The sequence below is a fragment of the Procambarus clarkii genome, chromosome 59 (genome assembly GCF_040958095.1).
Source record: "Procambarus clarkii isolate CNS0578487 chromosome 59, FALCON_Pclarkii_2.0, whole genome shotgun sequence".
NCBI lineage: Eukaryota > Metazoa > Arthropoda > Malacostraca > Decapoda > Cambaridae > Procambarus > Procambarus clarkii.
In genome coordinates, this window is record NC_091208.1 from 7,871,687 (window position 1) to 7,896,344 (window position 24,658).

Genomic DNA, 24,658 nt, shown 5'->3' on the forward strand with positions numbered 1-24,658 from the left:
GAAGAGGCTCCCCTCAGAAAACCAGCACTGAATGTAATGAAACACCATTTTCTGGGAGAGACCCAGAGGCTCCCCGGCATCCCTTTCTCCCTCCAGTCGGCGTTATTTTCGCGTGTTTTGACATCCAGCCTAAGAACTGAAGGGTGGATAGCCGGTGTGAGGGGTCTGGGCTTCCTCTTCCCTCTCCCGGGGAGGGGGGAGTTGCGCAGACAGCGACGTGTGACATCATTATTTTTTGCTTATTTCTTTTAGGGGAGTTCTATCTAGTTGCTCGGCTTGTGGTAGCAATAATTTCACCAGAATAAGGATTTGTTTTGGGATGCTTACCTTTCTGGGTGCCTAACCCGGTCGATGGCAGACATAGAATACTTCCAACCACATGGAGGTTTCTATAGGCCATTGTTCCCCTTGCCTCTTCTGAGTGGGCCAAGTTCTGGCTCGTGGTCCCTTGTAGGCCCATAGAACTCCATACACATGACTGATGCCAAAGTCTAACATTAGCATATCAGCCTAGTAAGCTCGGGGAGCCTCCGGGTCTCACCCAGAAAATGGCGTTTCATTACATTCAACGCTGGATTTTTACTTTTTGTTTTTATTTTCCTTGCCTGGTGTGGCTATGGTTCCACTTATAATAATTTGGTGGCCCCCATGATTGTACACATTACAGGGGTTTCAGTGTTTGATCTCCCTTCTTGTTAGCTTTGGGTCTTAACCAGTTAGCAACACCTTGCCCGGGTTTCCCTTAGCAGTCAGCCTACTGGCCCTCGAAAACACTGTCAGGGCTCGGTGGACCTATGGATGCATCTTCAGAGTTCTAGCCCACTTCGTGCAGATTTAAACGTTGCTGTGTGCTCTTGTCTCAGGGTGACAGTCATCACTTTTGCCTCCATCATTCTGCCTGCTGGGTCACCAACACTTTTAACCCAGAGTCTTGCGAGTCGTGTTCTCTCTGCTTGTTCTCCAGTACTGTTCTGGTGACAATTCAGTTAGGGTACAGGCATCATCTGCATTGCATGCTAGGTTTAGGTTTCTGCAACTCGCTAGGGTAGTTTTCCATCCAGATGCCCCGCGGCTGCCCTGCTTTTTTTATTGGAACCCCTGATCTGGGGGCATTAGTCGCTTCGACTTTGGTTCAATCTGTGCTCCCTGGTCCTTCCCATGTTGTTCATCCTCCACCTCCCCTTCCCCTCCCCCCTACTTCCAGCTCCCAAATGCCTGAGGCTTTTGGAGTCTTGGCAGAGTTTAGCTGGTAATGAGACTCGGGCAGCTTTGGGGGCTGCCCCTATTCGAGTTGGGGATGAAGGCACTAGAGCCAGGTTCCTGCTTCAGAGGCTTCTGGGTCCAACCAGCACATCCCCTTTTTTTCAGTCTTCCCCCAGACTCTGCCTTTTTTTCAGGAGAAGAGGATATGGAGGACGGCTGTGCCCTGGGGTCTCGACTTGGGGGATCCTGGGTCGGGGGGAGGAGTTGACCTGGTAGGGGGCCGAAGGCCCCCCTTTGACCCCGCCTGGGTGTTGGTGCCCTGTTTGCAAGGCTTGTTGTTGCAGGGGGAGGGGTTTTCTTACCCCCCTTCCCTGTATGAGTATGAATTAGGGTCGGCTCCGGGTTCCCTTGGGTTCCTCGGCTTCATCATTCCGGAGGTTTTCTGCCTCTCGATTCTCACCAAAGGAGGTTTGGGAGGCTCTTGCTACATAACACCTGTGAGACTCGGATTCCGACTCTGTAATGGATATGTCCTTGTTTGAATTTGGTTCTTCTTCCCCATTTGGGTGGCATATCGAGGTTCCAGTGTCTTCCTGGCTGGCAGACTGCCCATTCTTTTCGTTGGGGGGGCATAGCAATGGTTCTTTCGGACCCGCACGCTTGAATGTCGAGAGAAACTTCTACCGTTCTGCAGGTTTACCTGGGGAGGGGGGAAGAGTTTGAGCGCCTTAATGCGTGCTTTTTTCACTCCTGTGCTCTCTCGGGATGTTGGCCTTGTGCAGCTGCACGTGCAGGTTCCTACCTTTTCGGCATCATTGGTTGCTGAGAAGTCCTGTCTTTAGGAGGATGTGGAGGCATTGAGTGTCGGGTCTTCGTTTGGTGTGCTGGCCTCTGGGCTTGGGCATCGGCTGCAATGTTGAAGCTGTTTACACCTTTCCTGATGGAGGCAGTGTGTCTGCTCTTTGCTTCTCGCCTTGCATACCATCAGGCTGTGCTCGTTCTCTCTTTGGAATTCACTTGGGCCCTGGCTCTTAGGTTTTCGTCGCCGTTTTGTCCGATGCTGTTTGCGGAGGCTGCTGTCACCGAGTTTCTGCAGGTGGCTTCGTTTAGTTGTCATCCTATATCGGACTTGTTGGTTCTCCGGGGTATCCGTTCTCGGCCTTCTTGGAGGGGTCGTGCCAGGGCTTAGGGTTCTGCTGGTTAGGGTAGGCCATTGATGCCGACTTCTGAGTCGATGCTTCCTTCAGAGCCAGTGTTGTCTGGTCGGCACTGTGATCGCTCTGTTCGTCGGCCAGTGTTATATAATTTGTGGGCTTGCTATGGGGGATTTAATATTAAATGGAAGTAGGGGCAGTAGTTAGAATAAAGATGTATCTCTGGCAGTGGAGATCAGTAAGGCCCGGCCCCCAATTAAAACTATACAAAAGTAAACTTAGTGGCTTATTACTGCAATTGTCAGCCTAGAGGTTGATCAAGATCTCCTACCCAGGATGAATGGATACTCCTTTAACTAACTTACTTATTTATTAACCCCTTAACAACCCCCATATACATTCACACCAATAACAATAATAATAATTACTTTACCATACTATCTTACGTTAAAAGCCTTGGTCCACATAAGCAGGATACAAGGCTTACACTCAGAACAAGCTAGGGTAAAGTACTACTAGTGAAGAGTGTAACGGGTGGTGGGGGAAATAGCTCTATCTTGTCCATTATTCCACCCCCCAGTTAACTAACGAGGCCGGGGGAAACAGCTCTCTAGTCCGTTATCCCGTCCCCAGTTAGCTAACTATTCTAGAGCACTCCCAGAGTTCCTAAGGCAACCTCTCTCGTTCAACACCTTGTAACCTAAGGTATTTGACTACCTAGGTGCTAAGACTACAAGGCGCCGTCACTTGATCAGTTACCCGAAACTCTAGAGAGAACTCTAGAATACAGAATCATTGCCACAAACGTATAAGAGAAAAACGAGAGGAAAGAAATGAATAGTGAAGTAATTAGTGAGGGTTTGGGGTGAGAGGCAGAGAGGTGGGAGGAGCGAGGAGGGTCATTAGCTGAAAGTGAGAGTTTAGAGAGGGGTGGAGGGAGAGGAATAGATAGGTAGTAGTAGAAGAGTAGATAGAAGTAGAAGAGTAGATAGTAGAAGACGAAATGCTGCCACCATCCATTCATGATCATTACATACAAGACAAGGAATGGAACTTGTCTGTATCACAATATTCTCAAAAGATGTTATCATGAGTTCATTATTAGTATGTTCCCTCTGTACCATGTATCAACTCCAAACATGTACTCGTTAATGTCATGAAACCAGTAACCACAGAGGCTTTCTCACCTCAACTCGACTCTCTAGGGAACACAGTAAAAGACCATTTACATAATAAATTCAACAATTATATTTTTCATGATAAGTATCATAACTTAAGCAATCCAATAAAAATGTTAACAATTAATATTCAAAGTGAGTCATCATCCAAGAATCTGAGAACACTACAACTGACTGCCCCTGATCATCACACAACACTTGTAAAACACGACCAAGTCACCTTAATGCTCAACTCACCAAGTGTCTCTGCCTATAGCTGGATAGAGAGGGGGGGGGGGTCTGTAGTTGACAGAGACTCCCGCCCTGCCGGCCGACAGCCTCCCTGCTAGGGCCGTCTCCTCTGCTTCTGTTGACTGCCGTTCTGTCTCGTTAATGCTTTTTGCTGGATAGCTCTCCGAGTTTATATTGGGGAACCTAGTAGCTAACTCCGCCCACAAATAGATAGCCTCCGGCACTACCAAGCCACTCCTTAAACGTCGGCTTGTTTGAAGGCTACCAGACTACAATTAAGAGAGAAGTAGAAGCAAGGTGAAAATCGCATGATCTGACCTCAGGTCACTTTGGGTCATTAAAGCTTAGAGGTGTGAGATCTCAGGCAGACAACTGGCGCCTCTCAGATCCTTGTCTGTGACTCGTGTACTCTATGTATGTATTAAACTAAACCAAACACTTTACAGTGTTACAAGAGCTAGAAACTTGAGTCAGCTTAGGGTAGGGAGACCATGTGGTTCCACTGGGACCCCTTTTAGAATAACTAGTAATACAAACACTAGGAACACCTAATTCATACAAAGTATAATACTCTACATATTAGAACACGCCTATGCCAGACAATGAGAACGCTACACAGAATACTTAGCTGGGAATCAAAGTCACAGAAATAAAGAAACGAGAGGAAGGGGAGGGGGTTCCTTTCACCACAGCCAACCAGCAGAGAAGAGAGAGCCTCTCGCGTCTCCTTCCCAGCTCACTCGCTGCCAGTAGACTGCTCAACTAATCGTACATCAATCCTATCCCAAGTTTACTGAGATTTACTTTACATTTGATTAGAAAGTATTAGTAAACATAGTTGTTGCCTATTTTATTATTTAATAATCAACCCCAAGCTCAGTCGTAAATGCTCTTTGAGAAACAAGAACAGTCTTACGTTTGGCAGGGAAGATACAAACAAATGCATCCCGTGATGCGTTTCCACTACAATAAGGCAGTCTATTTCGCTCAATATTGACCTCTGGTTTCCACTGAGGAACCCAGGGTCGTAACAGCCAGCTTCTCATAAGGGGCGTCGGGCCATTCGCGGTTCGCCCGGTTGACAGAGCAAATGGGAAATAGAAGAAATACAGGAAATATATATGGCATATATGGACGCAATAAAGTACCTAAATTATTGGGATCCTCTCAAAGCTCTCCAAATGTACTCACTAGAAAGGAGACAAGAGAGATACCAAATAATATATTCGTGGAAAATACTGGAGGGCCAGGTCCCAAATCTACACAGTAAAGTAACAACATACTGGAATGAGCGATATGAAAGAAAATGCAGAATAGAACCAGTGAAGGGCAGGGGTGCCATATGCACAGAGATCACTGTATAAACATCAGAGGTCCACGGTTGTTCACCGTCCTTCCAGCGAGTATTAGAAATATTGACATAACAACCGTGGACCTTATCTTTAAGACAAAACTAGATAAATTTCTCTAAGGAGTGCCGGAACAACAGCCTAGTAGACCCAGCTTTCACAAGTCAAGCCTGGCCTCGGGCTAGACTGGGAGAGTAAAGGAACTCCCAGAATCCCATCAAGCAGGTATTAAGCAGGGCAGCTTCGGGGGCTTCCCCATTTACGTCAGAGATGGAGGCATTCTAGCCTGCTCCTCCTACCAAGGCTTCTGGGTTCAACCAGCAGACCCCCCTTCTTTTCTGCTGCCGTTGATATGGAGAGTGGCTCTGCCATGGGGCCTGTGGAGAAGTTGATCGGGGGGGGGGGGGGTCCTTGGGGCCCCCCTTTTGATCTCGCTTGGGTTTTGGTGCCCTCTTTGTGAGGTTTGTTGTTGAAGAGGGGGAGATGTTTTCTAATCCCTCTTCCCAGCATGAGTATGAATTGTGGTCGGCTCCTTCCCGGGTTCGGTTCCGGGTTCCTTTGGGTTCCTCGGCTTCACCATTCCGGAGGTTTTCTGCCTCTCGAATCTAGCCTAAGGAAGTTCGGGAACCTATTGCAGCTTACCTCCTGAGAGACCCGGATTTTGTCTCTGTTTATGGATTCGTCCTCGTTTGAGTTCGGTTCTTCTTCCCCATATTGGGTGCGTAATGAGGTCCCAGAGTCTTCCTGGCTTTGCAGACTGCCTTTCTTTTCGCAGAGTGTACTCACCTAGTTGTGTTTGCGGGGGTTGAGCTCTGGCTCTTTGGTCCCGCCTCTCAACCGTCAACAGGTGTACAGATTCCTGAGCCTATTGGGCTCTATCATATCTACACTTGAAACTGTGTATGGACTCAGCCTCCACCACATCACTTCCTAATGCATTCCATTTGTCAACCACTCTGACACTAAAATAGGTCTGTCTAATATCTCTGTGGCTCATTTGGGCACTCAGTTTCCACCTGTGTCCCCTTGGGCGTGTGCCCCTTGTGTTAAATAGCCTGTCCTTATCTACCCTATCAATTCCCTTCAGAATCTTGAATGTAGTGATCATGTCCCCCCTAACTCTTCTGTCTTCCAGCGAAGTGAGGTTCAATTCCCACAGTCTCTCCTCGTAGCTCATACCTCTCAGCTCGGGTACTAGTCTGGTGGCAAATCTTTGAACCTTTTCCAGTTTAGTCTTATCCTTGACTAGATATGGACACCATGCTGGGGTTGCATACTCCAGAATTGGCCTGACATATGTGGTATACAAAGTTCTGAATGATTCTTTACACAAGTTTCTGAATGCCGTTCGTATGTTGGCCAGCCTGGCATATGCCGCTGATGTTATCCTCTTGATATGTGCTGCAAGATTTCCTCTCCCAGATGATACCTTGTATTTGGCCTCCTGCTTCCTACACCTATCTTCATTACATTACATTTGGTTGGGTTGAATTCTAACAACCACTTGTTCGACCATTCCTTCAGTTTGTCTAGGTCTTCTTGAAGGCTCAAACAGTCCTCTTCTGTCTTAATCCTTCTCATAATTTTGGCATCGTCCGCAAACATTGAGAGAAATGAATCTATACCCTCCGGGAGATCATTTACATATATCAGAAACAAGATAGGACCGAGTACAGAGCCCTGTGGGACTCCACTGGTGACTTCACGCCAATCAGAGGTCTCACCCCTCACCGTAACTCTCTGCTTCCTATTGCTTAGATACTTCCTTATCCACTGGAGCACCTTACCAGCTACACCTGCCTGTCTCTCCAGCTTATATACCAGCCTCTTATGCGGTACTGTGTCAAAGGCTTTCCGACAATCCAAGAAAATGCAGTCCACCCAGCCCTCTCTTTCTTGCTTAATCTGTGTCACCTGGTCATAGAATTCTATTAAGCCTGTCATGCAAGACTTACCCTCCCTGAACCCATGTTGTCGATTTGTCACGAAGTCCCTTCTCTCCAGATGTGCTACCAGGTTTTTTCTCACGATCTTCTCCATCACCTTGCTTGGTATACAAGTCAAGGATACTGGCCTGTAGTTCAGTGCCTCTTGCCTGTTGTCCTTTTTGTATATTGGGACCACATTCCCCGTCTTCCATATTTCTGGTAGGTCTCCCGTCTCCAGTGACCTACTATACACTATGGAGAGTGGCAAGCAAAGTGCCTCTGCTCACTCTTTCAGTACAAATTGGCGAGATCCCGTCTGGACCAACAGCCTTTCTAACATTCAGGTCCAGCAGGTGTCTCTTGACCTCCTCTCTCGTAATTTCAAGTGTGAGTGTGTGAGAGTGTGTGTGGGCAGAGAGGGAGGGGGAAGGAAAGAGAGGGAGAGGGAGAGAGAGAGCAGGAGAGAGAGAGCAGGAGAGAGAGAGCAGGAGAGAGAGAGCGGGAGAGAGACAGAGAGTGGGAGAGAGACAGAGAGTGGGAGAGGGGGAGAGAGTGGGGAGGGGAAGAGTGTGTGTATGGGCGATGCAGGGGACTGGGGGTGGGGGGGTGGAGATGGCGACCAGGTCAGGTCAGGTCAGATGGGGGGTTAATAGGGGGGGGGATAGTAAGATCCTATCCCCTGATCCCAGGTGTTAATGCCTTTTCCCCTGACTGAATGTTTGTGTGTGTGCATGTGTGTGTGTCTCTTTTAGCGTGTGCACACTTGTGTGCGTGCATACATACGTGGGCGGGTGTGCGTTTGTGTCAAGATATCCCTTATGCGTTACCTCTACCTAAATGAGCCACCCTGAGATTTTTAAATATATATGATATCCTGAACAAGAATTTGATAATATTTTACCTCAATCTGTACACCTGATTAATTGACCAGAGAAGGGGTACATACCAGACTCCTCCTGCTCACACAACCAGATGAGTAAGGACGATGTATGATGACGATGGTTATCCGTCGTTGTCTCCCACAAGGTGATTCACTAAGTGCTAGTAGATTGATGATGTCGGTTCTTCTCTGTCTACACAAAGCTCTGGAGTCAGTCACTGTATCGTTGTGTGACAATTCACTAATTTACTTTACAACTGATCACAGTCACCACTCAACAAATACCAGTGTGTGGCATGGGTTGTGTCAGACCCGCTCGTTTGAATGGCAGGAGGCTGCCACCGTTTTGCAGGTTTATATGGGAGGCAAGTTTGAGTGCCTGAATGCATACCATGAACTCTAATGCACGTTCATGGGCATTTGGCCCCGGTTTTATGCCTCTTTTTCCCCTTCTCGAGTTGTTCTCGGACTGGGTTGGGGAAGATGTGGAGGCGTTGAGGGCTGAGCCTTCGTCTGGTGTGCTGGCCTCGGCAACTAGGTGTTGGCCGCATTCTTGAAGCTGTCTGCGACGATTCACAGGGTGTCGGTATTCTCCGTTCATTGCTTCTTGCCTAACGTGCTTCCAGGCCGTGCTTGCTCTCTCCTTAGATCCTGCTTGGGCCCTGGCTCTTAAGTTTTCATCAATTTGTTGTCCATTGCTGATTGTGGAAGCTGTTGTCATTCGGTTTCTGCAAGCAGCCTCATCTAGTTATCATATGTCGGACTTGTTGGTTCTCCTGGGGGGGGGGGGCTGTTCTCGGGTTTCTCAGAAGGGTTGTGCCAGGGCTCGGGGTTCTTCTAGTCGCGGTGGGCCATTGGTGCCAGTTTTTGAGCCGATGATTCCTTCGGAGCCGGTGTCGTCTGGTCGGCGCAATGCTCGTTGACTGACTTCTCATAAGAGGCCTTGGCCCTTTCTGTGGGGAAACGAACTTGGTGTATTTATTTATTTAGCAATTTATATTAATGAATTTTAATTTATAATTTTTATTTAATTTATATAGTAATTTATTTTTATGTTAACTTAATTCGATTGCGGACTGTATGATGTTTAACCCTTGGGCCGCTAAGGGTCATAATGGCTTCAATACCCACAGGCGCAACAACAACAAAAATATAAAAAATTCTTTCGTCTTATAAGTGTTAATTTGTATTCCCCTGATCACGGGAAAAAATCGCAGGTGGCATATTTTGGGCGCAATAGGGCCGGGAAATGTGGCAAAATATATATATGTAACTTTATTACACACAGAAATCACAATAGCGTGATGCCTCAATGATCAAATCCACAAAGGCCGTGACGAGAATACGAACCTACGTCAGAGATCATCGCAGACGCTGCCTTAGTCGACTGAGCTACGACATGGTAAAAGTGTTTTAAAAGAGAAATAAGGGCGAAGAGGTAGAATGGCCTAATGACATAGCTCGAGTGCATGGGGGAGTTGTGTAAAACCCTGGTTTGTGTCTCAGAGAGGCTGCAGGATCTAAATAAGTTCAGTAGAACTTCTGGTTTCAACTCTTTTACCATGTTGTAGCTCAGTCGATTAAGGCAGTGTCTGGGATGATCTTGGACGTAGGTTCAAATCCTCGTCATGGCCCTTGTGGATTTGTTTATATATGAAACTTCTATTAGCGATGATAGTATTACAGAAGACCTTTGACTGTGATAAAACTGACCATAATTGTTGTTTTATTGTAATCATGTAATCATGTATTGTAATCAGTAATCATGGATTCCCGGGTGATATGAATTTCAGAAATAATTTTTGGGAATTAGTCATTAGAATTTTTTTTTTTAAATTTTATTAGAATTGTTTTATTGACTGGACTTGCCATACCAGCTTAGTAGTTCGCTATGGTGAACACAAATGTAGATACTTATATATAACAAGTGTAATAACAGCAATAGGAGTATGTTGGGAACCGCCATTTTGGTGTGGGAGATGCATCGTCTGCATGACATCATGCATGCATCGTCATGTTGTTTACTGGTGGCCACTATGGTCTTTGGGCACCATACCAGCCTATTTATACAGGCATGGTGAATAAAAAATGTAGATACTTATATATAATGTGTGTATAGTGTAATAACACCACAAACAGTATTGCAGGAGAAGAAATATTAATGCGTCTGACCTTGAACCAGTGACGGCAGCCACCAGCTGACCGTGTATGTAGCTACGTCTCTTATTGCTTGAACTCACCACACAAGCTTAGATCTACAGTTATGGTGAACAAAACATGTAGATACTTAAATTTATCGCCTGTGTATAGTGAATAAAATAAAAAACAGTATGGTTGGAGGAGTATGTTGGTGAGTGAGGAAGTGGTGGCAAGTGGCTGGTGAGTGAAGGCCACTCTTCGTTGCTTTTTGACTCACAATACCAACTTAGTGGTTCGTAATGTGACCAAAACATGCAGATACGTATTTATAACATGTGTATATAGTGTAATAACAGCAAAACTATTTGTTTATTGTTTTATGAACATAATAATTGAATCACTAATATGAACACAATAATTTTGAGTACAACGATGGTTTACACATTTTATTATACAAATATATCACAATACACACTATTGAATAATATTACTGCAAAAAAAAAAAGAAAAAATCAATCAGACATTGAAATAATTAGGTAATAATATCTTTGTGGCAACCCCTACCTGACAGCTCGGGCGGAGCAGACCTCTTCTGGCAACTGCTCTGTCAACCCCTCTTTTTTTGACATTTTTAGGCGATGCTGTGGTCAGAAGCTGAACAGCTGTGCTGTGAGCTCATGCTGCGTGCACCAGCCTTGGTGGCTCGCTCAGTACTGACCCTCTCACACCCAGGAATGTTGGCCACGATTTTTTTTTCTAGGTGGCGTCTGCCAACTATCGGTCGTGGCTGCACTATAGCTGCCCCTATCCCACACGGGGTGTTTAAATTAAAGCGCTAGGCACTAAAACGGCTATTAATGTATTGTGCGGTTCCGGTTTTGTTACTCAAATCATCTATAAATGTATTGTGCGGTCTAAGGGTTAAAGTGGACTGTATAATATTTATTCCCACAAATAGTTTCCTACACAATCTGGGGGGTTATATTAATGTATTAGTCTATCACTCGGAATTATCAATTGGTAGTTGTAGTTTAACACCCAGTAACACTGCAATGTTACTGGGTGTTAAACTACAACTACAATGGATTAGTTAATACATGGGGGAAGCTTTATCTGGTAAGATTTCAGCATTTTGTTATTGTAGCAAGTGTAGCCTGCGAGTCATGTGGTCTTCCACATGAATCTTTCAGTGATTCTACATTAATAACTTCACCTCTCAGTTCGCCTGCCAACGAGATTGCGCAATAATATTTTCTGCACCTAAATTATTCTGTTTACATGAATATTATAATGTTCTGAAATAAAGAATTGAATTATTGCTCACCTTTGGGCTTGTTTTTTATATACAGCTTAACCTTCACAATGAAATAAAAGTTCTACAAATCATTTAGTATACTGTATGGATATAATACCTTTCCAGGATGCAATGGTGTCGATTTGTACTGTCTAACTCTGCAACAATAACTGAACCATCCGTGGTTCAGAGACTGGCTAGGTTTCGTTATGGGGTGGCAGGCTTACCGCTTTTGTAGCTTTCTTTTTGGCTTAAATCTGGCACCACACGTATTCACACATCTTACCCATGTTGTGGTAACCCATCTGCGCCTGCTAGGGGTTCGGGCTCTGGCTTACCTCAATAACTGGTTGGTGTGGGCTCCCAGCTTGCGTGCTTGTCTGCTTGCCTGGGGTGTGGTTCTTTCCCAGCTCGCTGGGTTCGGGTTCCTGGTGAACTAGAGGAAGTTCCGTCTGGTTCTCATGTGGGACTCTCGGACCGTTTCCTTGTCACTCCCTCCAGAGGCCTTTTCTCTCCCTCTGGAGACGTTGCTGAGGCTGCAGACCCAGATCAGCGATTTCAGGAGGGGGGTTTGGGTTCTGGGTCACTCGGCGGTTGCTCGGGCAGTTGTGTGGGTGTCTGAACTTTGCTGTGCTGGTTTACCTGCTGGGTTGGGTCTGGCTTTGGCGTCTGTTCTAGTTCCTTCGGGGCCGCCCCTTCCACCTCTCTCACGATCGCTGGGTTAGGCCTCCGTGGGCCTGGCTTAGGTTGCTATGTCGCCGGCTTCCTCTTCAGGTTTTTCTTGGTTCAGTGCCTTGGCGCCTACCCGAGCATTTGCTCGATGTGTTCACGGATGCCTCATCTCTCAATTGGGGCTTTGTGAACATTGCTTACCTGGCTCGCCAGGGGCGGTGGGCTCCGTCCTTTTGTAGAGTTCATAGCACAGTGCGGGAGTTCGCGGCAGTTTGGCTGTCCCTTTGGAGTGTTCAGATCGCTCGGGGATTCACGATCCGGCTCCATTCAGACTGTACTCCAGTGGTATATTGTCTGAACTGCAGGGGTTCTTTTCGGTCCTTGGCTCTTTGGGGCTGGTCACTTCAAGTAACTTGTCTGCTGGATTCTCTGCTTTTGGCTCTCCGTGCGGTTCATATCCGGGGACTGTCCAACGGCCTGTCTCGGTTCATTCCCCTGTCCACGGAATGGACGGTCGACGCAGACTCCTTCAGTTGGCTTTGCCAAACGTACAGGCTCCCAGAGGTGGACCTCTTCGCGTCGGCATGATCTCAGCGTCTGCCGATATATGCGGCGCCTTTCTCCGACTGTGTAGCCATCGTGGTCGATGTCTTTCGGCAGGACTGGTTGCTGGCCCAGCCTTGGTTTCAGGCGCTGCTTGCTCTGTGTCCAACCCCTCTTCTTCCAGCAGATCGGACTGGTCTGGTACATGACTGGTTTGGTCTACTCTTCTGCTCTTCACGTCTGGTCTTTTTGATGCGGGTGTATCACCACTTGTATGGTGATCAGGTGGCTTCTTTCATGCTGTCCCACCTGCAAGCTTCGTCTCGGCGACAGTATGAAGTTTCCTCACATTCTATTTGCCATTTCCTCTCTCTTTGTAGGTTGTCTTCTATTTCTGGTCGGGTTGTTTTGTCCTCCTTTCTTGGCTGTTTCAGGACTGTCATTTGATGCCTAATATTGTTTCCTATTGTGATTTCCTATTTAACGCCTCTTATTGTGAGGCACTGGCGGAGGCTCTTTAGCTTGCGTTCGGGGTGGATGTCACTTCTGCCCATTCTGTAACCTTTCTCGTGTTTTGTTTCACCTCCGGGCAGGCTCATGTGCTGCCTGGGCCGTCCTGGTCCTTTGACTGGGTGCTCTCTTTTCTTTCTTCTCCTCGGTTTGTAGTGGCCCCCTTCGGTTCAAGATTGTTTTGCCAAGGCGCTGTTTCTGTTAGCATTGGCCTGTGGGGGTAGAGTTGGTAAGCTTTGTGCTCTCCTCTGGTGCAGAGGTTTCTGCTCTTTAGGTCCTGGTGGTCGGTTTGTTCGGTTGCAGCTGTCTCCTTCTTTTCTGGCGAGGAATGAGATGGCGGCTTTCCAGAGGGGCCCTTAGGTCACTGATGCTTGGTTCGTCAGGCTGGGGGTGCACCATGTGTTGTTTTCGGTTACGGCACTTCACCGTTATCTGCATGCCTCGGCTTTTGTGGCCGGGGATATGCTCTGGGTTGATCCGCTTCCCCTCATTCCCTGTTCCAGGGCTAAGGTCTCCCAGGTCGTCCACAGGGTTATTAAGTCTAGCCAGACTGCGGTCTATTTTCGTGCCTATGACGTTCTCAGGTTTGCTGCTTTGGCTGCCGTTTTTGGCAACATGTCTTGAGCTCACATTCGAGCACGGGGATTTTTTTTTTAGTCGAACAGGGTTCTGGCCACCTGTTATTTGGTAAATGTTCCTGGTCTCGGTCGTTCTTATGTGGCTTTGGGTCGCAGGTTGGAGCCAGTTGTCTCGACTTTGAGTTGATGAGCGAGTGGCAGCTGCCTCCCGGGTAAGTCCTTCTTTTACTTGTCTTTGGTATCGTAGCTCCAGGGAGCCGAAGGGGCTCCCCACAGAAAACCAGCGTTGAATGTAATGAGACACCATTTTTCTGGGTGAGCTCGAAGGCTCCCTGGCCCCCTTCATCCCTCCAGTTAACGGATTCGTTTTGTTTTGATACTCGGCCTCTGAACTGGAGGTGTGAGTAGCCGGTGCATGGGGGTCCGGGGCTCCGCCCTCCTGGGAAGTGGAGGGGGGGACAAGTGGCGCGGCTGCGGTGTATGACGTTTGATTGTTTGCTTGTTTCTTTAGATTTGAGAGAGTTCTCCCTCTCTGTTCGGTCTTCGGTAGCAATTTTCTTACCATACCTTGAGGTTACCTTGAGGTGCTTCCCCGCGGCCCGGTCGTCGACCAGGCCTCCTGGTTGCTGGACTGATCAACCAGGCTGTTGAACGCGGCTGCTCGCAGCCGCGTTCAACAGCCACGTATGAATCACAGCCTGGTTGATCAGGTATCCTTTGGAAGTGCTTATCCAGTTCTCTCTTGAACAGTTATGTTATAACTGTTCAAGAGAGACTAGTCGACCAACACGCTTCCACTACACATAAGGGGCCAGTTATGCCCCTTATGTGTAGTGGAAGCGTGTTGAACTATCTCGGCCCTCTGATGTTGATAGTGTTCTCTCTCAGAGTACCTGTTGCACCTCTGCTTTTCAACAGGGGGCATTCTGCACATTTTGTCATGCCTCCTAGTCTCATGTGATGTTATTTCTGTGTGCAGGTTTGGGACCAGCCCCTCTATTATTTTTAACGTGTAAATTATTGTGTCTCCCGGCTGCGCTCAAGGGAGTACAGATTTAGGCTCTTTAGTCAGTCCCAATAGTTTAGATGTTTTACTGAGTGGATTATAGCAGTAAATGATCTCTGCACGCTCTCCAGGTCAGCAATTTCTCCAGCTTTGAAAGGGGCTGTCATTGTGCAGCAGTACTCCACTCTAGAGAGCACTAGCGTTTTGAAAAGTATCATCGGTATAGCATCTCTAGTGTGAAAAGTTCTTGTTATCCAACCTGCCATTTTTCTTGCAGTTGTGACGGCTACTTTATTGTGTTCTTTAAAGGTAAAATCGTCCGACATGAGTACACCCAGATCCTTTACATTGTCTTTTCGTTCTATGTTATGATTTGCTTGAGTTTTGTACAGTACGTGGTTTCCGTTTTTATATTAATTTTTTCCGTAGCGCATGAGCTGGAACTTATCTTCGTTAAACAACATATTATTTTCTGTAGCCCATAGAAAGACCTGATCTACATCTGATTGGAGGTTTGCCGTGTCCTCTATCTTGCCTACTCTCATGAAAATATTAGTGTCATCTGCAAAAAATGATACAGTGCTATAGATTGTGTCCTTGTCTATGTCTGATATGAGAATGAGAAAATGTACTGGAGCAAGCACAGTACTCTGGGGAATTGAGCTCTTCACGTTTGATGGGCTGGATTTTATTTTGTTGACTATTACACATTGGGTTCTGTTACTCAGGAAATTGTAGATCATCTGCCTATTTTTCCCGTAATTCTTTTTGAACGCACTTTATGTGCAATAACACCATGGTCACATTTGTCAAAGGTTTTTACGAAATCTGTGTAAATTACATCAGCATTTTGTTTGTCTTCCATGGTATCTAATGCCATGTCATAGTGGTCCAGCAACTGTGACAGGCAAGAGCGCCTTGTTCTGAAACCATGTTGTCCGGGGTTATGGAGATGCTGTGATTCCATGTATTTTGCGATCTTTCTTATTAGCATTTTCTCAAAGATTTTTATGATGTGCGATGTTAGTGCTATCGGTCTGTAATTTTTTCCCTCTGCTTATTTCCTCCTTTATGGAGTGGTGCTATCTCTGCTGCTTTTAGTATGTCAGGGATAACGCCAGTATCTAGGCTTTGTCTCCACAGAATGTGAAGGGCCTGCGATAGTGGTTTTTTACAGTTCTTGATGAATATGGAGTTTCATGAATCCGAGCCTGGAGCAGAGCGCATAGGCATACTGTTTATGGCTTCTTCAAAATCCAGTGGGGATAGGGCGACGTCTGATATGATTTGATAATGGTATCATATCCATGAAAAATTTATTTGAGTTATCAATCTTTAGTGTGTTTAGTGGCTCGCTGAAAACAGAGTCGTACTACTTCCTCAGTAACTTGCTCATTTCTTTGTTGTCATCGGTGAAAGTTCCATATCCCTTTCGCAGGGGCCCGATACTAGATGTGTTTTTTTATCTTGATTTTGCATAGGAGAAAATATTTCGGATTTCTCTCTATTTCACTGATGGCCTTTTGCTCTCTTTGCCTCTCCTTGGTTTTGTCTGATTCTTGTAGCTTGAATTAAATTGTTTTTATTTCTCTACCTAACCTTCTTCGCCGTTCTTGAGACAGAGTGTGACTCTCAAGTTGTTCCGAGATTAGTTTTCTTCGCCAATATAGGGAACGACGTTCCCGTTCCAATCTGCATCTCCCTCTTTTTTTCTTAGGGGTATGCAGTTTGAACATATTTCTAGTGCTACTGAGCTTATTTTTTCCAGGTACTGGTTCAGGTTTGCATTTTCTAGCTGTTCTTCCCAGTTTATTTCTGTGACGTCCTGGTTTATTTGCTCCCAGTTTATCTGTTTATTATTGAAGTTGAATTTGCTGAAATCTCCTCCACAGGGAATCGGGACTGGTTTTGAAGGTCTATTCCCCATGCTTGTCAGAACTTCAATTAAGTTGTGATCTGAGTAACAGGTATTTGTAATCATTGTTCCTGATCAATTCATCATTGTTTATGAAAATGAGGTCCAGCGTGTTCTCCTTCCTAGTTGGTTCTACTATTTGCTGATTTAAGGCAAACCTGTCGCACATCTGTAGCAGGTCATTTGCATGTGCCTGTTCATTTAGACTGCTTCCTGGTATTCTTTCTGATATTACTGTATTAGCCAGGTGCTTCCATTTCAGGTGCCGTAGGTTGAAGTCCCCAAGCAGGATGATGTTCGGGGGTGACTCTGGTGACTTATACACAAGGACAATAACTACATTTAGGATCTCTATTTTGATTATCAGCACTTCCACCATATCATTTGAGGTGTTTAGCAGCTCAGTACAGATGAGTGCATGTCTTTGACGTAGAGACTGACCCCACCCTGTATCCGGTGTTTCCTGTCACATCTGAAAAGATTGTACTCTGAGATCCATATTTCACCCTCATGGTAGTCCTTTGTGTGAGTTTCCTTTAGGGCTGCAAACACTGCATTTGCCTCATGGAGATCATCTATAAAATGAACTTTGTTGGATTTGCGCGTTTTTATGCCCTGGATGTTGGCAAATATAAATGATTTTATAGTGTTAGTAGAAGTGCTGGATGTGGGGTCTGTTTTGTTATGCCTACCTTTCTGGGTGCCTAACCCTGGTTGATGGCAGACATGGAATGCCCCCAAATACATGGAAGTTTCCATAGGCAATTGCTTCCTTTGTCTCTCTGAGGGGGCTAAGTTCTGGCTCGTGGTCCCCATAGGCTGAACTCTAATTGACTGATGCCCCCAGACTAATATAGCATATATCATTCTGATAGCTCCAGTTAGCCAGAGGCTCCATGGAACTATTAGAAGCCCTATTTCTGGGCTCACCCAGAAAATGACGTTTCATTACATTCAATGCTGTATTTTTTTTTTAACTATTCTCTCAAGAATATTCTCTCTTGCCAACTAATAATACCCAAGATTTATAATGTCATGCAGCAATTCATTATAATAACTACCTTTTACAAGACTTTAAATAGGCATATTTAATATCCTACCAATTCTTAAGAATTGAGCTTTAATCTGCCGTGTTGAATACGAAGAAAAATATCTTTACCATATTATATAACAATTTCTTTATTAACTGTAATAAGATTATTTCTGTCTTTCAGGCATTTGGATTACCTACTATAGTTGCCCATACTGGAGGGGAGCCAATGCTCTTCTTTGGCTCAGACAGGTTTCCTGTCTTAGCCCAAGAGATAGGAGAAAAATGGCTTGGGCCAGAACCTGATGTACCTCAAACAAGGTTATAAAAGGCATGGAATGTTCATATATTTTCATGTATATGCAGTGTATAATAATGCTAGAAATTTGGGGATCTTGCATATTCTTGCAGACTTGCAAGACTTTTTATGGGGAAGACCTTGCTTAAATAAAATCTTTAAAACTTTTCTCTTGTGGGAATGTCAGTAGCTCCCAGAGTTAAGTGCTGGTCCAGCCTAGTCTTAGAGATGTAGGAGCCCTCAGACCAACCCTTGCATGCTGGGAGCCAGGACCAGAATGGGCCAAACTGCCACCAGGTGGCAGCTCAGGTCACCCAGAGTCACAGCCAGCCTGCTATTCATTCTCTCACCTGGTTACAACATCCATCTTCTGATATCCCTGGAACATTAGTTCTACTGGGGGTTTTTGCTTTCTGATCTTTATCCTTTCTCTTTCAAAATTGTACACGTCACCCACATTGCTCTGCCCTAATTTTGTATTTTGTATCCCCGGCCATCAAAATGGTTGGGCACCATTCCTTTCCCCGTCCCATCCCAAATCCTTATCCTGATCCCTTCCCAGAGCTATATAGTCATAATGGCTTGGCGCTTTCCCCTGACAGTTTATTCCTTCCCTTACTTGGTAGTTGATGTCACAGGCTGCTGTTCCACCTTTCACTTAACTGGTGATGGTCTGGTGCCCATTACTATGTCACAGCCTTTTATAAATTACTGATATTTATTCTGTTGCACGGTTTGGTTCTTATTATTCAATCTTAAGTTTGGCTGTATCCCTAGGCTACTGCCCTGGTCCTGTACTTATTCTTTACTTAGTTGTCTAGGGAATATGATGGATGGTAACCTTCTAGTTTTGCCAAGGAACTTTGCAACAGTAGTAGAGAAACGTCTGAGTAGTGTAACAAACCAAAAATATATCTACAAAATAAAACATATACAATATAAAATATTCATTAAGAAATTCCTCTAAACTTAATGACATTCTCATTAATAGTTACACACCAATATGATTCATCTTACACAAAGTACTCCAGCAATATGGTAACCCTTAATACCCTGGTCCAACAATTCTAATTTTATACAGCAACCACACCTGATAGCGTATTTGTCCGACACAGATATATATATGAACTAGGAAATCTGGACTCTCTTTAAGTAACCTACTAAGTAGAACCTCAGTTTACAAACTCATGCAACCTGAATAACTACAATATAAGGCTTCTCTGGATATCTGGTAGGAGTTAATCCTCAAAAGTCAATGATCAGCCCACACTGACGCTCCTCCGATGATGGTAAGATGGCGTCTACTTGTCTGGCCACATCACTCGCCCCTTGATACTCTATCTCTCCACATTCCTAATCAAACTATAATGACTCATTTAACCATACTCCCTTCGTAGGTTATATAAATGAGTTCATTTTTCCTTCACAAAATATTTCCAAACAATATATACATCGTTCACAATAAATCTCCAGCTCTGGGTTCTAGTTTCTTTGGCGGAGTAATATCAGCAACACACGACCTCCAAGCTGCCAGCTACAAGTTTCTTTCAGGAAAAGTACTCTTTACTGCTTTTACATAACTTTGCCTTTTAGCTAGCTTGTTACAAGGCTTGTCTCCATGAAAATCTCTCCACAGGAGACAAGGATCATAACAGTTGGCATGTGTTTTCCATGCCCTACCAGAGATGCCTGTTCTGAGAGGTTCAGGTTCTCTCTACAAGCTGACTCTTCTAGAGTCACCTCATTTCTGGGTAGATTACAGGATTTTGCTCTTCATTGCGAGGTTTGTAGATGAGAGTTGTTAACTGCGTCTACTAAACATATTGCATTTGGGCATGGCCCTATTCTTTGTACATGTTGGGCTTTGCATTCTTACTTGGTGTCTTTGGATCCTGAAACCGATTGCTCTATCTATGCCATCTCCCATAAGGTGTTTATGGTTGGGCTTATTGGGTGCTGTGGTTCATGGACTTAAGGCACATTTGAGTCTTCGGGTGGGGGGTAAGTTGCTGACTGTGTAGGCTGCAGAGCCTACTTTTACCTCTTTCATTCCCTTGTATTGTTACGATGTGCCGAGAGTTCACCTTCCTGGACTTTTAAGGGAGTGAATGTTGTTCCTGATCCTTCTATGGCAGGAGAGGTTGTCTGGAATTTGGGGTTACTAGAAGGAGTATTTGGATACATTATGACACTAATTTGGATTTTGGACATATTTTTTATTTACCCCAACTCAATACGAGTTGGACTATTGTTATTCCCTTGCCTATAGGTACATTTCCAAGATTTGTGTGGCATGCACAGACTTGCAGACAAACCCCTTTTTTATGGATACAAGGCAACCTTTTTGTTTTTGCATGCAGGCACTTTAGTGGAAGGAAGTTTCCCACATGTTTCAGGTCTTTCTTGGAGCTCTTCCTTGACAGCAGTCAACTGTGCCCTTTTTGCTGTTGACCTTTATTGCATTGCTGGGGTGTGGCATCCGTCACATCTATGATTAATGTCAAAGACAGTCCAATCTGTCTTTGGCATTAATTATAGTTTAGTTTGGATTGCAGGGAAGGTTTTTTCAGGCTTTGGCAGCAGAAGGCTCCTAGTTTCATCCACTTAGCTTGTTATTTTAAGTGATTGGTAAACCCTGGGCTCAGTTTCTTGCATGACCAGTGTCCATGTTCCTTGGATTCCTGGATGGATAGGGGTTCTTGTGAGCTTGATTGTGATTGCATGTGCAATCACATGCCAGTTGCATGTTTCTATCAACATCAGAGGCCCGAGACTGTTCAACACGCTTCCACTACACATAAGGGGCATAACTGCCCGACCCCTCACAGTGTTCAAGAGAGAATTTGATAAGCACCTCCAAAGGATACCTGATCAACCAAGCTTTGATTTACACGTGAGGCCGGGCCGCAGGGACGCTAAGCTCCGGAAGCACCTCCAGGTGAGGTAAGGTACCTTCTTCCCTCTTCCACTGTAGCAGCTGCTCTACTTTCTTCAACTGGTAGTGGGGAGGTCTCAACTTTTCCGTCAGAGCCTCAAACACCATGTGGAAGGCCTCAACTTGCCTTGCATGGAACTTGGCCACTTTCTTTGGTTGGCATCCTTTTGCTGGGGTTGGGACTGTGCATTACATGCCCTGCTTCACTTAAGGGGAATCTTGCATTGCCATTTTCCTTTTCTGGCTTTTTGGGGTTCAATTTCATGGTGATCTCCATTGCTTGAGCTGTTCATTGATGCATCGAACCTCTACTGTTTCTTCATCTCCCAGCTGTCGCCATGAAAATCGGGACGCCTCCTAGGCCACAGTGGGCACATATGCTGCAGGAGTTTGCAGTTGTTTGGATAACAATTCAGCACATTCAACTTCAACAGGGCTTTGCTCTGTCTTTATTTAGATTTCTCTGCTTATTACCCTGCTTATTACCCTGTTCTCTGTTTATTACCTCAACAGTGGTGATTCGGTCATTATCTTCCAATGTTTGCACTTTTTCCTGATATCCTTAAAAAAGCAAGAGTAACGCCAGTTCACAAAGGAGGTGAGACAGCTGACGTAAACAATTACACAGCAACATTAAGTCTACCTATACTCTCAAAAATATTTGAAAAAATTATTTACAAATAGCTCTATTCCTACATTGTGAAACTCAACATATTAAATCCCTGCCAGTTTGGCTTCTGTGCCCAAAAGAGTACCAGTGATGCCATTATTAGTCGGGTTCATATAATCTACACAGCCCTCGACAAAAATGAGTTCACACTAACCCAGCCAGCAGCCTTAGGGCATTCTGGGATTTTTTTCCAAGTTGGCTGCCTCTCACTAGAGGTCTCAAGAGTTCATTTTGTAGACAACCTACCACACACGCATTTTGAATGGGTACATTATATGCAAAAGGTGCTTTCTCGGTTGATGCAATTTCCCACTGACCGAGTTTTCTCGGTCGGCGCAGCACAGTGGTTAAAGCTAATTTTCTTCTGGCTGGGACTTCCAGCTGGCAGGTTGTGAAGCCTCACACTCTTCCATTAAAGCATTGTCTGAGTTAGGTAATGGTTTTCTTCTCCTCCATTCTTCTTCTTCACCATTTTTGGCTAAGAATAAGATTTATGAGGGTGTATCATATACTCTGTACTGTCTGCAATGAGCCATTATTTGTGCACTCTTTATGCTCTTTGAGTTCAGGCCTTGTTTGTCAACCCTGTGTATCATGTCCCCTGTTCCAAAGCAAGCTCTTCCAGGATATCCATAGGGTGGTTCACGTCACGCAGTCTGCTGTGTATCTTTTCTCATGATTTCTTGAAAATTCACTGCTCTGATGCTCACAGGTATAGTTCTTCTGCCTAGGCACCCTTCTGTCATTTTCTCATGGATAATCCCTGGCTGCATTTTTCTGTTAGCTAATATTTTTTTTTAAGAAATGCAGGCTGCTTCTAACCAGACATTGTTGAGTTAGTTCAGGGAGCTAATGAGGGGTCTTTCCCAATAATCGTGTTGAATATAACAAAATCCCTTTTTCTGGTAGGGCCCTCAGTAGCTTCTTGTTTTGGCCCTGTTTCTATCTTTCACGTGATTTGGAAGGGTTTGATCTGGGTGGGTCGTGCGCAAGGAGGTAGGCTGACTGGGAACTTAGGTGACCTAGACAGCCACCTGGTGGTGATCAGATGCATCACGGAAGAGTCTATGCAACTGTCGCTTGCTTCATTATCATCGGGTGCCAAATTCTCTTCAAGCAGTTGCTTGTTTTATTGCACTTCAGCTTTCTGCAGAGAACCATATTCTAGGCCTGACTTCCTATAGGCATGGGTGAGTCTCGGACATCTGGTGCATTTCCCTAAAGTTTGCTGATGGAGGTACCTTAAGGAGGTCAGCACTTTCCTCGGAGGTACGTAAGGTAACGGTAAATGATCAGGAGAGGTCATTTCATTACACTGAAGGCTTGATTATTTATATACTTACCAACACTGCCTTGTAAATTTTAATTGTGCAAATGTTTATTTATTATTTATATACTTACCAACACTGCCTTGTAAATTTTAATTGTGCAAATGTTTTATGATTTCTTATTCTACAAAGATATGCCAAATTAAAAGCTGTATATTTTACCCAAATAAAAGTTGAAAATATTTGTGTTTTAACTACTAAACTACTTTATTACTATATTTACATAGTAGTTAATCAATGGTACATTTACTGTAGCTTAAATAAACCAAGCACAAATGTCTTCCAAGCATATTCCCCCTCCCCGCTCAGCTCGTTGTCGCCGTGTGGGGGCTTCGTGGGCGGCTGCCGGAGTGTGATGCTCCTTAGGACAGTCCTCTGTCCTTTTCTAGCCTTGTGCTCCTGCTGCCGTCCTCTCCAATTCTGCTGGGCACCTTTTCCTTTTCCTTCTGTTTCGTTTTTCTCCCCCCTCTTCTCCTATCTGCTTGCCGTTTCCTGCCGACCTTTTGCTCGTTCTGGTTCTTCCATGGACTTCTTCTATTTTGACATTTGTGCTTGGAAGCACAAATGTCTTCCAAGCATATTCCCCCTCTCCGCTCAGCTCGTTGTCGCCGTGTGGGGGCTTCGTGGGCGGCTGCCGGAGTGTGATGCTCCTTAGGACAGTCCTCTGTCCTTTTCTAGCCTTGTGCTCCTGCTGCCGTCCTCTCCAATTCTGCTGGGCACCTTTTCCTTTTCCTTCTGTTTCGTTTTTCTCCCCCCTCTTCTCCTATCTGCTTGCCGTTTCCTGCCGACCTTTTGCTCGTTCTGGTTCTTCCATGGACTTCTTCTATTTTGACGCCCGGGTGCTTGAGGAGGCATACTCATGCACCCGTAGAACTGCAGTACCCGACGTCGAGAGCGAGGGGAACCTTTTATTGTCAATCCCCACTTCGTCACTGAACCCGATTTCGACGGACTGTCGGTTTCTTAAGGTGGCGTTTGTGGGGCGTATACTCACGACGCACCCCTAGGAGGCCCCGACAAGATCGGCGATAGCTTCTTGTTGGGTGTCCTACCTCTAATTGTGGCTCCATGGTGGGTGTGGGGGCACATTCGTGAGTGAATTCTTCTTTTCGTCAAGATGATAACCCCTGTTTCGGCTGCTTCTGGCTTACCTTCTCAGACAAGTGGGGTGGGCGACCAAGCCCCAGAGTCGGTCCGTATTGGAAGACCGGGCTCTGTAGCCTCCGCTGCATTGGGGCCCCGACCTTGCTCCTCCTTTGGCCTCTCTGACTCCTTCTCCTGGCTCCCCTCCCTCCTCTGTGGTTGGGTCAAGCCCCCAGTGGTGACTACCTCGTCCCCTGGCGCGGCTCCTTCTCTAGTTGTAACTACTGCGCCTTTTAACCCCTCTCTCTCTGGGGGTTCTCACCGCCGTCCTCGTCACGGCCGCCCTCGCTCGATTCCTTCCAGTTCTGCTACCTATCAAGCCTTGTTTGGTCCCGCTTCGTGGGCCAAATATTTTGATCTCCTCCCTCTTGATTCTGCGCCTCCTGACGATTTCTCCCTTCATCGACATCTCATTGATTCCGTGGATGCCTCCATTACTTTCAACCCCACTCGTCTCGGTACACGTGTCGTTGCTGCTTCTTCTCAGGATGCTGCTTCCCGCTTGGCTGCCTTATCCTGCCTTGGCGAGACCCCCGTTCGGGTCTCGAAGAACGCTCAGTTGAATGCCAGTGTTGGCACTATTTTGCTCCCGCCCCATGTTGCAACCGGTGTTCGGGACCTGCGCGACTGCCACGACGATATTCGACATATCCTCGCTGCCCAGGGCCATTCTA

The 24,658-nt window shown here is 45.6% G+C and overlaps 1 protein-coding gene across 2 annotated transcripts in view; it reads left to right on the top strand.

Annotated features, from left to right (window-relative positions):
* LOC123749859 (glutathione S-transferase kappa 1) overlaps positions 1-24,658 on the top strand; it is a 215,643-nt gene that overhangs the window by 136,423 nt on the left and 54,562 nt on the right. The window contains exon 5 of one of the 2 annotated variants that reach the window (XM_069306856.1): positions 17,795-23,023. The exons of the other annotated variant lie outside the window; for it this stretch is intronic. Coding sequence (XP_069162957.1) covers positions 17,795-17,938 — 144 coding nt within the window. The 3' untranslated portion in view covers positions 17,939-23,023. Of the gene's footprint in view, positions 1-17,794; positions 23,024-24,658 lie in introns of those variants that run through there. 2 annotated transcript variants of the gene reach the window in all.